Source organism: Maniola hyperantus, chromosome Z (assembly GCF_902806685.2).
Source record: "Maniola hyperantus chromosome Z, iAphHyp1.2, whole genome shotgun sequence".
Taxonomy (NCBI): Eukaryota; Metazoa; Arthropoda; class Insecta; order Lepidoptera; family Nymphalidae; genus Maniola; species Maniola hyperantus.
In genome coordinates this window covers 1,860,089-1,879,241 of record NC_048564.1, presented here as the reverse complement: position 1 = coordinate 1,879,241, position 19,153 = coordinate 1,860,089, and the positions used below count along the sequence as shown (strand labels likewise).

Sequence of the window (19,153 nt, the reverse complement as noted above, 5' to 3'; positions counted from 1 at the left end):
GTTAATTTAAAAATTATGTTAACTATTAAATTAAAATAACTAATTGTTAAACTAAAATATGTTATGTGAGTTGTAGATAAAGTAAATTATAATGATTGCCGAAAAAACAAATAAGTGCCTATTGTAAATATGTTTTCTCTGTAAGTGAATTTTGTAATCCTTTGAGAGAAATAAATAATTCTTTAACCTGAACCTGCAGGGTACTTCCCGTTGACTTAGAATCATGAAATTTGGCAGGTAGGTAGTTCTTATAGCTGACATTCTGGAAAAAATCAGAAAACCGTGAATTTCTGGTTACATCACAGAACACAAAAATAATTAAATTGTGGTCATGAATTAGTATTTTCAATTTTTGAAGTAAGATTATTTTATCAAGTGGGGTATTATATGAAAAGGTCGTCACATGTACATTCTAAAACAGATTTTTATTTATTTTTATGCATCATAGTTTTTGAATTATCGTGCAAAATGTCGAAAAAATACGACTGTCGTACGGAACCCTCGTTGCGCAAGCCTGACTCGCACTTGGCCGGTTTTTTATTCCACTAAAACTTTGACTGCAATAAAGTACCTGATAGTTGGGTTTTAGCTATTCAACTTAGTTTAGATATTTAGCTGGTAAGTATGTTTTCACTTCTTTTTTTTTTGCAAAATTCGAATAGATAATAGTGATGATTCTAGGAAACTAGAAGATATAATATTATCTTTAATTGGTTGGATGTAACCAGTTATAGTACCTAGTCACAGTAATTTGCACGATTTTCCTTAAACTAAGAAACGATCGCGTTAATAGTTGCATGCAATAAGGAAATCGCATAAAAAATATTTTTATTCTGTGATATTTGGTATTTATTGCAACACTGAACCTAAACCTTATTAGGTATAGATACTATGCACATGACCAGCGCGGTAGACTACGGCCAAAACCTTCTCACTCTGAGAGGAGGCCCGTGCTCTGTTGTGAGCCGGCGATGGGTTGATCATGATGATGATGATTATGCGTACAAAAACACTTCTCACGCGCCATTTAAGTACACGTAAAATAAACAAGTAAACAGCACTTGACTGCACCTTGAATCTCACCTACACAGTACACACCTGATATGGACTAAGAGCCAGCGCATTCCAGACCTTCGTTATTTATAAAAGCTGAAAGTTTGTCTGCGTGTTGTTCCCAACACTGGCAGGAACGTTTGTTTGGATGTTTGTTTGTATACATGGTGGCTTTGGGAGATAACCGATAATAAAGGTGTAAAAAATCTTACGTCAATTTTTTTTATATATTTTCTTGAGCCTGGCAACCCCCTACCAGACACCCTTTAAAACTTTCATGATGTTTGGTAGGAGGTTACCATGATACTAAGTGTGTGGCCATGCATGGCGTGATTTCTAATACGATTCTCAAAAATACTTGATACTTTGATGTAAGATTTGTACAAATTTAATACCCGTTATTTCCCATAGCCACCGTGATCCAAACAAACATCCAAACAAACGTTTCTCCCTGTGTTGGTGACAATACAGAGAGAAACTTTCAGCTTTTATAAAATAACGAAGGTCTGGGTCGTGCTGGCTCTCTCTTGTAGTTGAGTGATGACGCCGTCTATGATATGATAATGTATAGTTTGCGACAGGTCGACATGGCAATCGGGGTGTGTGGCGAGTCGTGGAAGGGGCACACCAGCTCAGCGTCCGCACTATCCCGCACCGGGCTAGCGCGAGGCGCTGTGAAGTGTGCGGGGCGTCCCCAACCCAATTGCCATTTCGACCTGTCGCGAACTGAAGGCTTAGTTTACCCTTCCGTAGTTGAATTGACGACAAAGTCGAGGTCAAAAACTAGTGGTCAATAATATCTCTCACACTTTATAATTACTCCTAAACTTCTTAAAGATACAAAACTGTTAACCCTTGAGGGGTATAGAACTTAAATTAAACTTAAACCCATTGACTTATATATTACTTCGTAAAGACAGGGCCATTGAACAAGCAAAATGGCACCGACTCATTGGTCCTAAAATGTTTATTTAGCACCAATGCAACCTCAGTGACGTCTGGATTTCAAACGGGTAGTCTATTAGTATCTAAGAGGTAGCCCTGATTTATTTGGTTCCAAAACCGTGAAAAATTTTGCTCGCTTGGGCATATCTTGTCATTTATATCGATGCTTAAGCCTTATATATTTTGTGAACCATAATCACCCAAGAGAATTCAAAACTGATTGTAAGATGGTTGACGAAAAGGCTTTTTGTTATGGGCGTTCTTGGTTTAATCAATAAATCCCAAAATCATATAAGAACGGCAGAGTAAACCTGGGACGCTTGCTATATGATTACTTATTGGGTGTATAATGAACTAAAGTTTACCAACCGAATCTTAAATATATAAAAGGGAAAGCTGACTGACTTGAGTGACTGATCTATCAACGCACAGCTCAAACTACTGGATAGATCGGGCTGAAATTTGGCATGCAAATAGCTATTATAACGTAAGCATCTGCTAAGAAAGGAATTTTGAAAATCCAACCCCTAAGGTGGTGAAATAGGGGTTTAAAAAATTGTGTAGTCCACGCGGACGAAATCGCAAGCATAAGCTAGTTATATTATACTAGCAGTTGCCCGCGACTTCGTCCGCGTAAAATTTCTGGTTTCTCATGAGATAAGAAATTTTCCCGCCGCAAAAAGCCTCACTTACCTACTCACTCAGTCTCACCTTACAATATTCGACCCCCCCCCCCCCTTTCACCACCTTAGGGGGGAATTTAGTTAGATCCTTTCTTTTCTGATACCTACCCCCTAGAAAGAACCTACGTTTCAAATTCGAAGTCAAAATAACAATATTTAAAACTTTTCTATAAAAAAACTTGTCCCCCTATTTTCCCAAACTGACTTATACAGATTTTTATTATTTAAACCTATTAACCTAAATGACGATTTTTACGTCTCTAACTTCAAAAACATAGGACTTTCATATAACCTTCCACCTCCCATTTCACCCCCTTAGGGGGGGATGTTCTCAAAAGCGTTTCTTAGCTGACACCTACGTCCAAGAAGGAACCTACATTCCAAATTCCAAGTTTGTAGGCTTTATAGTTCCTAAGATTTCGTGATTAGTCAGTGAGTGAGTGGTATTTCGCTTTTATATATTTAGATAAGATATACTTAGATGAATAAATATAGGTATTTGGTACCACTAGTGCATAACTGAGTAGGCTCCTGCGGTAGTGGAGCGGTGCGGGAGGGTGACAGTTGTCACTAGTTGACGAATCACTGAGCTCTCGCGTCACGTCATCACACCCCTCCCGCATCGCTCCACTACCGCAAGAACCTACTCAGTTATGCGTTATGCCTAGTTTGCGCTTAGTTAATGGATGTTTTGCCTAGCTGTGGGACGTTAACTTTTTTTTTCTTTTACAGTTGTGCGAGCAGTACATACGACGATGATGGCAATGATGATACACGATCTATCCGAAGCGTGTCAGATAAAAAGTAAGTAACAATCAAAGTGTCACAGGCTATTGAACAAACAAAATGGCACCGATTCAGTGGTGCTTTAGCACCAATGCAACCTCAGTGACGTCTGGATTTCAAACGGGTCGTTCATTAGTATCTAAGAGCTGGCGCTGATTTATTTGGTTCCAAAACCGTGAAGAATTTTGTTCGCTTGGGCATAACTTGTCATTTATATCGATGCAACTGTAAACACACTGTGTCGTGGTGAGTCCCAACCATGCTTTGTCAGCGACACCACAGGACGACACCTCTCGGGTGTCGTTTACAATAGTGATGATGACTACTAGTCAAATCACCGACTTTATATAAAACGTCAAAACGCTGGCTTAGTAAGGGAGCTTGTATTCAATGAAATACATAGATGTGAAGTCGTAAACTTTTGACTTGATCTAGCAAACTTAAAACTAACAACGGACGTGGATTTTACGAATATTACGAAGACATAATTTATTTTTGACATGGGCCATCATTATCCCAATTATATTTTGGTAACGACATCACTGCGGCATAGTGAGGTTTTACGTAAAAACAAACAATCATAGTTGGCGGTGGTGACGTTACCAAAAATACTGCCATAGTTCCACGCAGTCAAAGTCTAATTATTTTTAACAGATTAAAAATATAGTTCGCTATTTAACAGATTAAAAAACCGGCCAAGTGCGAGTCAGGCTCACGCAACGAGTGTTCCGTACTACAGTCGTATATTTTCGACATTTTGCACGATAACTCAAAAACTATGATGCATAAAAATCTGTTTTAGAATGTACAGGTACCCCACTTGATATAATTATCTTACTCCAAAAATTGAGAATACTAATTATTAGTTCATGACCACAATTTAAGTTTTTTGTGTGATGTAACCACAAGTTCACGGTTTTCAGATTTTTCCCCTAATGTCAGCTATAAGAACTACCTACCTGCCAAATTTCATGATTCTAGGTCAACGGGAAGTACCCTGTAGGTTTCTTGACAGACCGACAGACATACAGACAGACAACAAAGTGATCCTAAAAGGGGTTTCCTTTTGAGGTACGGAACCCTAAAAAGCAAACGTTATTTTGACAGACAAAACCACAGCGAGATTGAGAAGCGAAGGCGCGATAAGATGAACACCTACATATCAGAGCTGAGCTCTATGGTGCCGATGTGCGGTGCCATGGCTCGCAAGTTGGACAAGCTCACAGTATTGCGAATGGCAGTGCAGCATCTCCGCTCGGTCGGTGGCGCCCTCTCCGCGGGACCGCTGACCGGCAGACCGCGGCCCGCGTTCCTGTCCGAACGCGAGCTGAACGCGCTGGTGCTGCAAGCTGCTAAAGACTGTTTCCTGATGGTGGTTGGCTGCGACCGGGGAAGACTGCTTTATGTCTCCGCTTCGGTGACGAAGCTGCTGCACTATGATCAGGTAAGTGAAAAATAAAATAAAAATATTTTTTATTCAATTAAACTTTTACAAGTATTTTTGAATCGTCAGAGGCATCTGGAGAGACCACTGGTTCAGAATGCCTTTCCTACCGAGAAGAACCAGCAAGAAAGTCGGCGGTTGCTCTTTTCAAAGATTTGATATACATTATCATGCCATGTACAAAAAAAGTACTTGCAGTCCTGCGCGTTGCTTGGAACGATCAAATCCACGCTTTTTTATCATTTAGATAATCTTCAATTGTGTGATATGCTTTTTTCAGGAGCATACTTTTAATAGATTTATTGAAACAGTTATTAACTTTTTGAAACAGGTTTTTTTAAAAAGAATATTAGCCATGTTAAATGACTAATATTCCCCTTTCCTCTCCAATTGGGTTAATTATTCTGAGGTTAACTGTCAACAAATTCTCAGGGATTTCTCAAGGGCACATACACTGTTATATATTATTACAATAAAACCTTAAGCTAGGATTATCTAATTACTATACAAATCATGCCCGCGTGAAATGGCGCCAAGAATACTGGTTCCATTTCCGCGCTGGACAGCCAGGCTGATCCGTTGCGCAAAAAATGAGCTAGCCCTTTTGTCACCAGATGAGAAACGATTTTTTTTTTGTTAGATTGTTTGTTGTGGAATTTGTAAGATAATGATATGTCGCCGCGGATGCTTCGCTGGCTTTCAATCAACTATCTTTATTATAAATCCATTATGAAACTAAGCTAATCCTAATTCCTAATCAAATTGTGCAATTTTAGCTATCATACAATACGGTATTTGACAATAAATAGTCAAATCAGTAACTTTTTATCAAACGTCAAAACGCGCGCTTCTTAGTATGCGACATTCTATGAAATACCGGTGTGTGACGTCACAATCATTTGACGTCCATTTTTTAGTTTAATCGAAAATTTAAAATGGTTATTACACTTAAAACTGTGGAACTGTAGATTTTACGTATTTTGGATTTATTTAATAAATAATAAATAAATAAATAAAATAAAAAGCCTTTTATTCCTTACATTTTTACAATAGTTTAAATTATCTATGTTTTGTTAGTTGGTTAGTTGAACTTATAATTTAGTTGTTAGTATTGTTAGGATTATTATTACTATTCATGTAAGGACCCCAGGTTGGGTAAAGGCCTCCTCCAAAGATGTCCATTTATCTCTGTCCTGCGCTATACGATCCCATTTCGGGCCAGCTGTTCTTAAGATCTCATCTTCCCATCTTGTCAGTGGTCTCCCCCTGCTCCTTTTGCCACGAGGGCCTCTCCACAGAGTTACTTTTGTTGTCCACCTCTGGTCTTTAAGTCTAGCCACGTGGCCTGCCCATTTCCACTTTAGTTTTAGTGCATAATTTAAGGCGTCAGTGGCTTTTGTTATTGATCTTATTCTCGTGTGTCTTATTTTGTCTAATTTCTTTATCTTTAGCATGCTGCGTTCAAGTCCTCGTTGGCAGGTGGTGATTTTGTGTTTAATTTTGGTTGTGTATTTCCAAGTCTGGCATCCGTATGTTAATACCGGTAGAAGGCAAGAGTTCATAATCCTAGTTTTTACATGTGTTGGCATGTTACTTTTGAAGATTTCTTTTAGGCTCCAATATTTGTTCCATGTTTGCTGTATTCTCCTTTCTACTTCTATTTCGTTGTTTTTCCTGCCTAAGCTAATTGTCTTCCCCAAATATATGTAGTTTTCTGTGTATTCCAGTGGATTTCCATTTACTCTGATTGGTATTTTACTCCTATTTGTCATTGTCATAGTCTTTGATAGATTTATTTCCAGTCCTACTTTTGTACTAGCTTGCTGTAAGGATTCGATCATGATCTGCAGCTGTGAACTTGTCTCTGATAGTATGACTATATCATCCGCGAATCTTAAATGGCTTAAGAAGGCGCCTTGTATATATAGACCCATTTTTTCCCAATGTAGTTTGCTGATAATGGCTTCAAGAATGGCTATGAATATTTTTGGTGATAGAGGATCGCCTTGCCTTACCCCTCTCTGTATGGGGAAGCTTGGGCCTAGAGTTTCCATCTTTATTCTGCCCATATTATTGTTATATATGCTTCTGATGGTTTCTATATACACTTCGCTGACTTTTTGTTCCTTCAAGCTGTCCCATATACTTGCGTGTGTTACTGTGTCGAAGGCTTTTTGGTAATCGATAAAAGCTAGGTACAGGGGTCTTTGATGCTCTTGGTACTTTTCTATAATTAGTTCCAGGGTGTGTATGTGGTCGACTGTGGAAAACCCTTTTCTGAAACCAGCTTGTTCTACGGGTTGTCTGGCTTCTATTTCAGGACTAATTCTTGTGTTTATAATAGTAGAAAACAGCTTGTAGAGTGTCGGTAGCAGACTTATTGGCCTATAGTTGCCTATCTCTTTTGGGTCTCCTTTCTTATATATTAGAATGATATTGGATTCTGACCATTGTGATGGTGTTTCAGACTTTTGTAGTATCAGGTTGAACAAATTGGCTAGTGGTGTGGCCAGAATGTTATATGCTATCTTTAAAGCTTCGTTTGTGATGTTATCCGATCCGGGGGATTTTTCTAGTTTTGTTCTCTTGATTGCTTCTATGATTTCGGTTTCTTCTATTGGATTGATGTTCACTTCGTTATGTTGTCTTAAGCTGTTGTTTTGTGTAGTATCTGTTTTTGTCTTGTCACTATATAATTTTGTATAAAAGTCAGTTGCTGTGGTAATAATATCAGTTCTTTTGTTCAGGTTTTTGTCTAGTTTCTTCAATCCTTCAATCCAAGTTTTATTTGTTCTAAGTTCCTTGTAGGCCTTCTTTGTGCTTCCAGTTAGATGTAGATGTCTTTCTATGGTGTCTCGTCTGTATTTTGCATAGTCATTTCGTATATATTTATTTACTAATTTATAAAGTGCGCTTAGCTCATTTTTCATAGAACGCGATTTGTATTTTGTTTTTTGTAGTTCTTGTCTTCTTTGTAACAAGGTTATTGTTCGAGGCGCTAGTATTTTGTGGCGTTTATGTATATCTGTTTTTACTCGAGCCTTTTCCAAACTATTTATGATAGCGTTTATTATATTGTCATAATTGGTTTGTACTGAGGTGTTTTTCTGGCAAAGAGACGGATCAGATAGTATTGTTGATAAGTTTTCTTTATAGTTCGATATTTCTTCTTCACTCTTTAGTTGGCTAATTTGTGTGTTTGTGAAAGTTGTTCTACTTCTTTTTTGACCATTTAGTTTTATTGTTGCTCTAATTAATCTGTGATCTGAGGGGTAATTTAGATTCATAATATCTACGTCTTGAAATATTTTTGGTTGGTTTGATAGTATATAGTCGATCTCATTTTTAGTTTCACCATTTGGAGATCTCCATGTCCATCTTCTATTTTGTTTCTTTTTGAAATATGTATTTATTATTGTTAACTTGTGTTCTCGTGCGAAATCTATAAGTCTCTGTCCTCGTTCGTTTCTTTTACCGAGTCCATGTTGTTTCATAACTAAGTATTCTTCCTTCTTGGGTAAACCGATTTTCGCATTAAAGTCTCCCATTACTATAATGTTCTTGTGGGTGGCTTCTAGTGCTTTTTCAATCGTTTTGTAGAATTCCTCTATTTCAAACTCACTTGCTGTTTCAGTTGGAGCATAGGCTTGTATGATGGTGACCGTAAAGCCTTGAATATTCATGTTCAGTACTGCAACCCGTTCTGTCATACCAGTGAAGCTCTCTATATCGTGTTTGTGTGACTTTTTTACTATGAAGCCTACGCTGTACATGCCTGGTGTGTGTCCTACGTGGCATAGTACGAAGTTCTCGTATTCTTCTATTTTTGTACCGAGCCGTCTCATTTCTGAGATTCCAATTATATCGTATTTAACTTTTTTTAATGATTCGTGTAATTCTAATAAGCGTTCATATGTAGACAAGGTCCTGACGTTGTATGTTGCAATATGTAGTTTATGAGTTTTTTTGTTATTTTTGTTCTGTGCCAAAATGATATTCTTCAGAGGGTTATGGTCATAATCTTCCACGGTGACCAGCCGGGTTGGAAGATGTTGTATGTTTTTTGCTTTAGTTTGTATGTTTTTCGGATCTGTGTTGGAGGAGGGGCTTGGTTGCTATGTTTTTTTTGTCTTGATTACTGCTAGAGCTAGTGGTATTAGTAGTATTTTTACTGACTAAGAAATTTAATATGCCCGGTTTTACAACTCCCTCGGAGATACTGTTTGACCTTCTGATTGATGTATCAGTAATTTGTATTTTGTTCTTTTTATTTGTGTGTATGGGCTCGTCTATTTTTCGTGCTGTGACATTCTTAGGTGAAATAGGTAATTTTCTCTTAGTATTGTTTTTAGATGTTATAATCAGTTTATCATACTTAATTACGGCTATGTTTCCTTTCTCTCTCTCCAATTGTAGTTGTTCTTGTAGTTCCTTCCGTTTTTCCAGTATGTATTTTGGGTAGTCTTCTTTCACATAGTAATGGGTGTCTTTCAGTGTATTTCTTTGTTTCCATATTTTGATTTTTGTGCCTAAAGTTGAAAAAGTGACTACTAATAGGCGTGGTCTTTCTCCTTTCTTCCCCACTCTTTTGACTTCTTGTACGTCTCTGTAGGTTAGCTCGATAGAAAAATATTGTTCCACCCATTTGATAATATTACTTTCCAATTTTTCGTATGATGTTTCAGTTTCCTCAATACCGAAAAACACTATATTTCTATTCCTTGACTGTTTTTCCAAAAAGTAAATCCTTTTCTGCTGGTTTTCCACTATTTCCTTTAGTTTTTCGTGTTTTTCATCCCAGGCTAAGAATTTTTCTTCGAGCATCCTATTTACATTTATTGTGACTTGTTCCGTAACATTTTTTCCGGTTTCCCTGATTTCTAATCTTTGCTCATCTAGTTCTATTTTTATTGTTTTAAGTGCGTTTAGAATTTCTTCCATTTTTGTTTGATCCTACCAGTTTATTTTGGTATAGATGGTGCCCTCAAGTGGTTCGTGTTTGTATTTGATATTTAGTCTCTTGTAGTGTTTTAATTTAGATAACTCGTCTGTGCCGTCTCTGATACTGGTACTTTGCAGAGCGCCCTTGCTACGACAGATGTTTCTGCATGTGATATTCCGTTTTGTAAATAGTAGTAGTATTTTATCAGTATATTTATGCAGGTCATTCACCAAAAGGTTTTATTTTTCACAGTATTTCAAGTGTCACTATGTTGAGTACATATTAATATGCAGATTTAAGCGGGCGGATCTTAGACTATAATACTATGATTTAAATTCTTCGCATCTAAACGAGCAAATAAGCTTGAATTTTATGTGTTGAAAGCATGAAGAAGTCCATCGATTTGTAAATAACAGTAGTTTTGTAAGTCATTCACAAAAGGTAAATAGGTAGGTATGTTTACTCGACTTTTCGTATTTTAAACTTTATTGTGGTAAATGTTTTCACTTCTACATACCTGAATGAGCAGTTTTGTTCGAATTTTACGTTCTGAGTGCATGAAAGGGTACACCAGTTCGTAAATAATAGATAGTGTTTATGCTGGTCATTCACAAGAGGTTATGTTTATTCCGAACTTACATGGCGTTTTAAATTCCGCTTTGTTGTGTATGTTTTCACTTCATTACACCTGGAAGAGCAATCCTGCTTGAATTTTTACGTCTTTAAGGCATGAATAAGATCACCAGATCGTAAAGTTGGAAGGTGATTTGCACTTTGTTTATCTCCAGTTTTACTTATTTTAAAGTTAGTTTTTCACTGTTTTTTAATAACACCAGTTTTCTAATCACTTATATACTTTGTTTAATCATTCTATTTTGAACAAAAGGCACTTGTATTTCGTTTTTTAAATAATTTTTACGGAGCTAATTGTTTGCCGTGGCACAGTGGCCGTTTAATCTTACATCTATAATCCCTTTATTTAATAATCATTGAGAAATAATTCATTTTTGATGTAGTCAAATAGGTAGGTACCCAATTATTGTAAAACTTTTGTAAAAGTTGTTTCTAAACGAATCTTTGTATTCTTTGAAGTAAGTACTCGTTTAGTTTCCTATTTATTTTTGTGTATATGTTTTGCTATTCAAATTGCTGGATTGAATTGCTGGGTAATTTTAGAAGCTGTTTAAATTCGTTTTGAGCTTAGTTTCAACGGGTATAGGAGTGGATTGAAAACCGAAAGGTCGACGGTTCAAACCCCGCCCGTTGCACTATTGTCGCACCTACTCCTAGCACAAGCCTGACGCTTAGTTAGAGAGGAAAGGGTAATATTAGTCATTTAACATGGCATGGTCTTTATAAAAAAAAAATTGTTCCGTAGTCGAAATCCGGCATCCATGGTTCCGGATTGGTAGGTAAAACTCTAATAATGAAGCAAAATTTAAATCAAATTTTTCGTTTTCATGATTAATTAAAATATCACAACTACGATCTTAGTCCGGTGTTAGGTCTTCTTGAGTATTTATAATCGCAATGGCTTGTAAATTACCTTCAGTGTTAAATTAATTTACTACCTACAGTTCGGTTTTCTTAACTAATTATAATTGTGATGTAATTAGGTAGTTTTGTAAACTACCTTCGTACCTTCAGTGTTAAATTAATTTACTACCTACATCTACTACAGTTCTGTTTTCTTAACTAATTATAATTGTGATGTAATTAGGTAGTTTTGTAAACTACCTTCGTACCTTCAGTGTTAAATTAATTTACTACCTACATCTACTACAGTTCTGTTTTCTTAACTAATTATAATTGTGATGTAATTAGGTAGTTTTGTAAACTACCTTCGTACCTTCAGTGTTAAATTAATTTACTACCTACATCTACTACAGTTCTGTTTTCTTAACTAATTATAATTGTGATGTAATTAGGTAGTTTTGTAAACTACCTTCGTACCTTCAGTGTTAAATTAATTTACTACCTACATCTACTATAGTTCTGTTTTCTTAACTAATTATAATTGTGATGTAATTAGGTAGTTTTGTAAACTACCTTCGTACCTTCAGTGTTAAATTAATTTACTACCTACATCTACTACAGTTCTGTTTTCTTAACTAATTATAATTGTGATGTAATTAGGTAGTTTTGTAAACTACCTTCGTACCTTCAGTGTTAAATTAATTTACTACCTACATCTACTACAGTTCTGTTTTCTTAACTAATTATAATTGTGATGTAATTAGGTAGTTTTGTAAACTACCTTCGTACCTTCAGTGTTAAATTAATTTACTACCTACATCTACTACAGTTCTGTTTTCTTAACTAATTATAATTGTGATGTAATTAGGTAGTTTTGTAAACTACCTTCGTACCTTCAGTGTTAAATTAATTTACTACCTACATCTACTATAGTTCTGTTTTCTTAACTAATTATAATTGTGATGTAATTAGGTAGTTTTGTAAACTACCTTCGTACCTTCAGTGTTAAATTAATTTACTACCTACATCTACTACAGTTCTGTTTTCTTACCTAATTATAATTGTGATGTAATTAGGTAGTTTTGTAAACTACCTTCGTACCTTCAGTGTTCAATTAATTTACTACCTACATCTACTACAGTTCTGTTTTCTTAACTAATTATAATAATTGTGATTGTGATTGTTGCACGAGCAACCTGATGAAAAAAAACCAAGGGTTCCTTTTTTCCTTTTGAGATACGGAACCCTTAAAAAGGGTTACCTAGTGTGCATGTAACATTTTCATTGTCTGATACTGTGTGTTCTTTGCAGTCGGAGCTACTAGGGCAGAGTTTATTCGACATCCTGCACCCTAAGGATGTGGCCAAGGTGAAAGAACAGCTGTCGTCGTCCGACCTTAGCCCTCGAGAGCGACTCATTGATGCTAAGAGTGAGTACACAACTACACCTGGCAGATATTATTATTTTTTACTAGATGATGCCCGCGAGTTCGTCCGCGTAGATTTTGGCTTTTTTAAATCCCGTGGGATCTCTTTAATTTTTCGGGATCAAAAGTAGTCTATGTCCTTTCCCGGAATGCAAGCTATCCCTGTACCAAATTGCATTGGAATCGGTTAAACGTATGGGGCGTGAAAAGCTAGCAGACAGACGGACAGACACACTTTCGCATTTATAATATTAGTATGGATTCAGATACAAGTTAGCCCTTGACTGCAATCTCACCTAGTGTTTTATTATTATTAAATACTCCTAAAATGGCACGACATCCTATAACTATAATACCCGACAGGTCTAGAAGGCAATCGGGTGGGGGACGCCCCGCCTTATACCCCGATTGCCATCTCGACCCGTCGAGAACTATAGACACATCATCATAGAAGTCATCCTTAAAGTTTACCACAAGCTACAATAAAGTTGTATATTTCTTTGCAGCGATGTTACCAGTAAAAGCAGACGTAATAGCTGGAGCGTCTCGGCTCTGCCCCGGAGCGCGGCGCTCCTTCTTCTGCCGCATCAAGTGCCGAGCGAGTGCCGAGCCAGCCGCGACTAGCACGGTTACCTCTACCACTCTCAGCCAAGTTAAGGAGGAAGCCGAGCCTAACGCCAAGCCGAGGAAAAAGCAGGCCGAGAAGAAGTACTGCGTAGTACAATGCACAGGTATGTGACAGATGTCGGCAACCTCCAGCACCCATGATCTCACTCCCATATTCGATACATGTTTGCGCATCTGGTGCATTATAATAACCCTTGTGTAGTAGCCGGATATAGAACTCGCATGAACAGAGTTTTTATTTCAGGGTACCTGAAGTCGTGGGCGCCAGCAGAGATGTGCGACGCGGGGAATAGTTCAGACAGCATGCCAGATGACGGAGAGACGTGCAACTTATCCTGCCTTGTGGCCGTGGGGCGCGCGCTCAGCGACCTGGCGCCGCAGAGCACACCCGCGCCGCACGCGCGGTTCCTCCAGTACATCTCCCGCCACGCCACGGACGGCAAGTTCCTGTTCGTGGATCAGAGGTGAGTCAGATTGCACCCTGTCCTGCCTCGTGCCATGGGGCGCGCGCTCAGCGACCTGGCGCCGCAGAGCACACCCGCGCCGCACGCGCGGTTCCTCCAGTACATCTCCCGCCACGCCACGGACGGCAAGTTCCTGTTCGTGGATCAGAGGTGAGTCAGATTGCACCCTGTCCTGCCTCGTGCCATGGGGCGCGCGCTCAGCGACCTGGCGCCGCAGAGCACACCCGCGCCGCACGCGCGGTTCCTCCAGTACATCTCCCGCCACGCCACGGACGGCAAGTTCCTGTTCGTGGATCAGAGGTGAGTCAGATTGCACCCTGTCCTGCCTCGTGCCATGGGGCGCGCGCTCAGCGACCTGGCGCCGCAGAGCACACCCGCGCCGCACGCGCGGTTCCTCCAGTACATCTCCCGCCACGCCACGGACGGCAAGTTCCTGTTCGTGGATCAGAGGTGAGTCAGATTGCACCCTGTCCTGCCTCGTGCCATGGGGCGCGCGCTCAGCGACCTGGCGCCGCAGAGCACACCCGCGCCGCACGCGCGGTTCCTCCAGTACATCTCCCGCCACGCCACGGACGGCAAGTTCCTGTTCGTGGATCAGAGGTGAGTCAGATTGCACCCTGTCCTGCCTCGTGCCATGGGGCGCGCGCTCAGCGACCTGGCGCCGCAGAGCACACCCGCGCCGCACGCGCGGTTCCTCCAGTACATCTCCCGCCACGCCACGGACGGCAAGTTCCTGTTCGTGGATCAGAGGTGAGTCAGATTGCACCCTGTCCTGCCTCGTGCCATGGGGCGCGCGCTCAGCGACCTGGCGCCGCAGAGCACACCCGCGCCGCACGCGCGGTTCCTCCAGTACATCTCCCGCCACGCCACGGACGGCAAGTTCCTGTTCGTGGATCAGAGGTGAGTCAGATTGCACCCTGTCCTGCCTCGTGCCATGGGGCGCGCGCTCAGCGACCTGGCGCCGCAGAGCACACCCGCGCCGCACGCGCGGTTCCTCCAGTACATCTCCCGCCACGCCACGGACGGCAAGTTCCTGTTCGTGGATCAGAGGTGAGTCAGATTGCACCCTGTCCTGCCTCGTGCCATGGGGCGCGCGCTCAGCGACCTGGCGCCGCAGAGCACACCCGCGCCGCACGCGCGGTTCCTCCAGTACATCTCCCGCCACGCCACGGACGGCAAGTTCCTGTTCGTGGATCAGAGGTGAGTCAGATTGCACCCTGTCCTGCCTCGTGCCATGGGGCGCGCGCTCAGCGACCTGGCGCCGCAGAGCACACCCGCGCCGCACGCGCGGTTCCTCCAGTACATCTCCCGCCACGCCACGGACGGCAAGTTCCTGTTCGTGGATCAGAGGTGAGTCAGATTGCACCCTGTCCTGCCTCGTGCCATGGGGCGCGCGCTCAGCGACCTGGCGCCGCAGAGCACACCCGCGCCGCACGCGCGGTTCCTCCAGTACATCTCCCGCCACGCCACGGACGGCAAGTTCCTGTTCGTGGATCAGAGGTGAGTCAGATTGCACCCTGTCCTGCCTCGTGCCATGGGGCGCGCGCTCAGCGACCTGGCGCCGCAGAGCACACCCGCGCCGCACGCGCGGTTCCTCCAGTACATCTCCCGCCACGCCACGGACGGCAAGTTCCTGTTCGTGGATCAGAGGTGAGTCAGATTGCACCCTGTCCTGCCTCGTGCCATGGGGCGCGCGCTCAGCGACCTGGCGCCGCAGAGCACACCCGCGCCGCACGCGCGGTTCCTCCAGTACATCTCCCGCCACGCCACGGACGGCAAGTTCCTGTTCGTGGATCAGAGGTGAGTCAGATTGCACCCTGTCCTGCCTCGTGCCGTGGGGCGCGCGCTTAGCGACCTGGCGATCAGTCTGGAGCAATAAGTGGAGCAATCCGGAGCAATTAATTCGCACTAGCTGATGCCCGCGACTTTGTCCGCTTGGATTTACATTTTTCGAAATTCCGCGGGAACTCTTTGATTTTCCGGGATAAAAAGTAGTCTATGTGTTAATCCAGGGTATAATCTATCTCCATTCCAATTTTCATCCAAATCCGTTTAGCCGTTTTTGCGTGATTGAGTAACAAACATCCATACATCCACACTTTTACATTTATATTATATTACATAGGATTAGGATAACATTGGCTTATTTTTTTGGTATTGCCGCAAATTGCTTCATATAGTCGTGACGTCATAGTTGACTAAATTGCCTGGATTGTGGAATTCAATTGTCCATGTAAGCGTACCTTTAGAGCGAGACAATAGCAGCAACATAAACTTTACGAAATATCCTACTCCTGATAATCTCATTTTCGTTTAGTTTCCTGAAGGTTCTTCAGTTCTACCGCGTGTCAACTGCACACATCATGTTGTTTTTTTTTTAAATTTCAGGGTGACACTAGCCCTGGGTTTCCTCCCCCAAGAGCTCCTGGGCACAAGTCTATACGAGCACGTGAGCACGTTGGAGCTAGGCGCAGTGGCGCGCACGCACAAGGCGGCGCTTCTGCGAAAAGACGCGCTGCGCACGCCGCCCTACTGCTTCAAGAGGAAGGACGGCACCTACGCGCGGATACAGACGCATTTCAAGCCTTTCAAGTAAGCACCCACCTTTCCCTAAAACTTAATATCAAGTCAGAAATTAAGAGAGCAATAGGAGAACCAGAGTCATCGAGTATGTACAGTACGTGGCAGAAAGTAATGTACATCGACTTTAAGAAGCAGATAGGTGGACAGACAGCGTCATACAAGTCGCAGTGAGTGTTGTGTGCAATTCCCTACAAGAGACCAGCTAAGGACTTCTAACGAATGATAATGGTGATGATTAAAGCTTTTTATTTTAAAGAATATTAGCCATGTTATTATTACTAATATTCCCTGTCCCCTCCAGTTAAGCGTATAGCTTGTGCTAGGAGTAGGTATGACAATAGTGCAACGGGCGGGATTTGAACCGTCTACCTTTTGGAAATCAGTCCACTCCTTAACCGTTGAGCTATTGAAGTCTTTAAGCTTGAAATTAATCATCATTTAAACCTGTCCACTTACGATAACCCAGGATACAGTAGTCTAAGGCTAAGGAGTTCTCCATAATGTTCTCAGAGATGTGTGAAGTCTACCAATACACATTTGGGCAGTGTTAAGACTATGCCCTAACGTTTAGGCAGAAGGGTTTAGGGCCTCAACCCTTCTCATAGTTAGGAGTTGATAACGATTGCTAAGTATGGATTTCTGGATTCCAGGAATCCGTGGACGAAAGATGTAGAATGCCTCGTCGCTAACAACACCGTTGTCACGCATGAGTGGGCGGAGCCTGCGTTGGACGACTGCCAACACTATGACATGTACAACCAAAGTACGTACAATACCTTTTAACAAGATGGTTGTTGGATATGCCAAGTCTGCGCAGTGTGTGTGTACATCTCTATAATCTAAAAATGAATCACTAAATGTGTTGCTCATCGCAAATCTTGAGAACAGCTGAACCGATTTCGCTAATTCTTTTTTTATAATATTCCTTGAAGTACGAGGATGGTTCTTACGGAACAATTTGGATCGACTATTAGGCGGTACGAAGTTCGCCGGGGCAGCTATTGTCTTTATATAGAGAGCCAGCGCGCGCGTACTAGTACTTCGTTATTTTATAAAAGCTGAAAGTTTCTCTGCGTAATGTCTCCCACACTGGGAGGAAGTTTGTTTGAATCATAATTTTTTTGAATAACTTTTGGAGATAACAGGTAATAAAGGTGCAAAAAATCTTACGTCAAAGTATAATGTCTAAATTATATATTCTCGGAATAGTATTAGAAATCACGTTATGCATTGATTGCCACGACTCTTAAGTGTCTACTTAGTGTAGTTTCAACCCCTTGCCAGACACCCTTAAACGTTTACCCTCTAACAAATAAACCTGGAATAGCGGTGGAATAGTTATACTCTGTTTTGTCTTTCTATGTCATCAGTAATTTGACATTTGAAGGAAAAAGACAAAACAGAGTATCTAAAGGTGTATGGCAGGGGGCTGCTATGATACTAATTGTCTGGCAATGCATAACATGTTATCTCTAATATTATTCTGAAGAAAATGTTTTTTGGTCCACTTTTTTTTTTTGGGTTTTGTTCGCCATCAACTTTAACCAACCTTACCATTATGTCCAAACCACCCAACGGTATGTATGTGTCGGCATCGCACGCCATGCGTCCGTTTGTTCGCAGACGAGCCGTTCTGCGATGACTTTGATAGTCGGCTTTCAGAGGCCGATGTGGAGATGCAACGCCTGATCGACTCCCAGATCGAGTCGCACAAGATCGGTTCTACGATCGCAGAGGAAGCCTTAAGGAGGTCGTCCACGGAGTTCTCGCCTGAGCTCCCGGCAGACTTGCTCCAGGATGCCGTGTTCAATCAACAGGTGAGGATCTCTTACTGGATAAATAGACTACAACAGGTCTTGCAGATGAAACTTAGGTACGCCGTCATGATCATCAACCCATCACCGGCCTACTACCTATAGTCCGCCACGCAGGCCAAGTGTAGATTGGCAGATTCCGCTTACCTTTGAGATCATTCAAGGACTCTCAAGCATGCAAGTTTCCTCATGTTTTCCTTCACAGTTAAAACAATTTCTTAAAACGTACATAACTCCGAAAAATTAGAGGGTACTTGCCCAGTAGAAGTTTGGCGTCTTTTACTATTAGACTTTCACGGCTCACTTAAATATTCTGATGGATTTAGCAGAAATTTTATTTTTTACAGCCACCCCTAGTTGACAACCTTCTCGGCGGAGATATGGTCAACTATGACAGCCAAGTCCGCAACAACGTGCCACTCAGCGCAGCGGGCGCCGAGGGGTCCCCTCCTCCGGTGATCAACGACCTCCCATCCGCGAGCCCGCCGCCCACCTCACCCCCGCTCCCTTCCTTAGGCCTCGATGGCAATGGGGAAGCGGCTATGGCAGTTATCATGAGCCTCTTGGAAGCGGACGCCGGCTTAGGAGGACCAATCAGCTTCTCGGGTTTACCGTGGCCCCTACCCTGAGGTCGGTTTGATATAATATACAAATATTTGAGGATACCTTAAACATTTAAGTGCAGTTATTGTAAACACGCTCAGTTTGGTTTCAGTATGCGACACTTCAAATATTTAAATGAAATTAGCTACAAAACTGTTCACACAATCAGTTTGCCTTCAACGTGAAACGTGTACGCGGCAGAAAATAATGTAGAGCGTTGTGTCTGTCACTCATACCTATATGACGTTTTGGTCGACAGAAACAATGCTCTACAAATTCGCTATCTCCTTCTAAAGGTCGATGTACA

The 19,153-nt window shown here is 41.4% G+C and overlaps 2 protein-coding genes across 2 annotated transcripts in view; one reads left to right on the top strand and one right to left on the bottom strand.

Annotated features, from left to right (window-relative positions):
* Positions 1-18,879, top strand: part of cyc (basic helix-loop-helix ARNT-like protein cyc) — a 41,885-nt gene extending 23,006 nt beyond the window's left edge. Inside the window, exons 5-13 of the mRNA XM_034983544.2 lie at positions 3,414-3,485; positions 4,575-4,911; positions 12,641-12,758; positions 13,262-13,486; positions 13,627-13,846; positions 16,235-16,438; positions 17,080-17,192; positions 18,053-18,246; positions 18,591-18,879. Of these exons, the coding sequence (XP_034839435.1) occupies positions 3,414-3,485; positions 4,575-4,911; positions 12,641-12,758; positions 13,262-13,486; positions 13,627-13,846; positions 16,235-16,438; positions 17,080-17,192; positions 18,053-18,246; positions 18,591-18,872 (1,765 nt within the window). The 3' untranslated portion in view covers positions 18,873-18,879. The remainder of the gene's footprint in view (positions 1-3,413; positions 3,486-4,574; positions 4,912-12,640; positions 12,759-13,261; positions 13,487-13,626; positions 13,847-16,234; positions 16,439-17,079; positions 17,193-18,052; positions 18,247-18,590) is intronic.
* LOC138404486 (chromosome partition protein Smc-like) lies at positions 8,972-10,022 on the bottom strand. Its single transcript, XM_069508596.1, has one exon. It carries the CDS (start codon positions 9,850-9,852, stop codon positions 8,980-8,982), a length of 873 nt encoding a protein of 290 aa, XP_069364697.1. The 5' UTR covers positions 9,853-10,022; the 3' UTR covers positions 8,972-8,979.
* Positions 18,880-19,153: the final 274 nt, after the last annotated feature.

Bases quoted from the DNA above. Each gene is read 5' to 3' on its own strand.
- LOC138404486 (XM_069508596.1), bottom strand. From the start codon at position 9,852: ATGGAAGAAATTCTAAACGCACTTAAAACAATAAAAATAGAACTAGAT.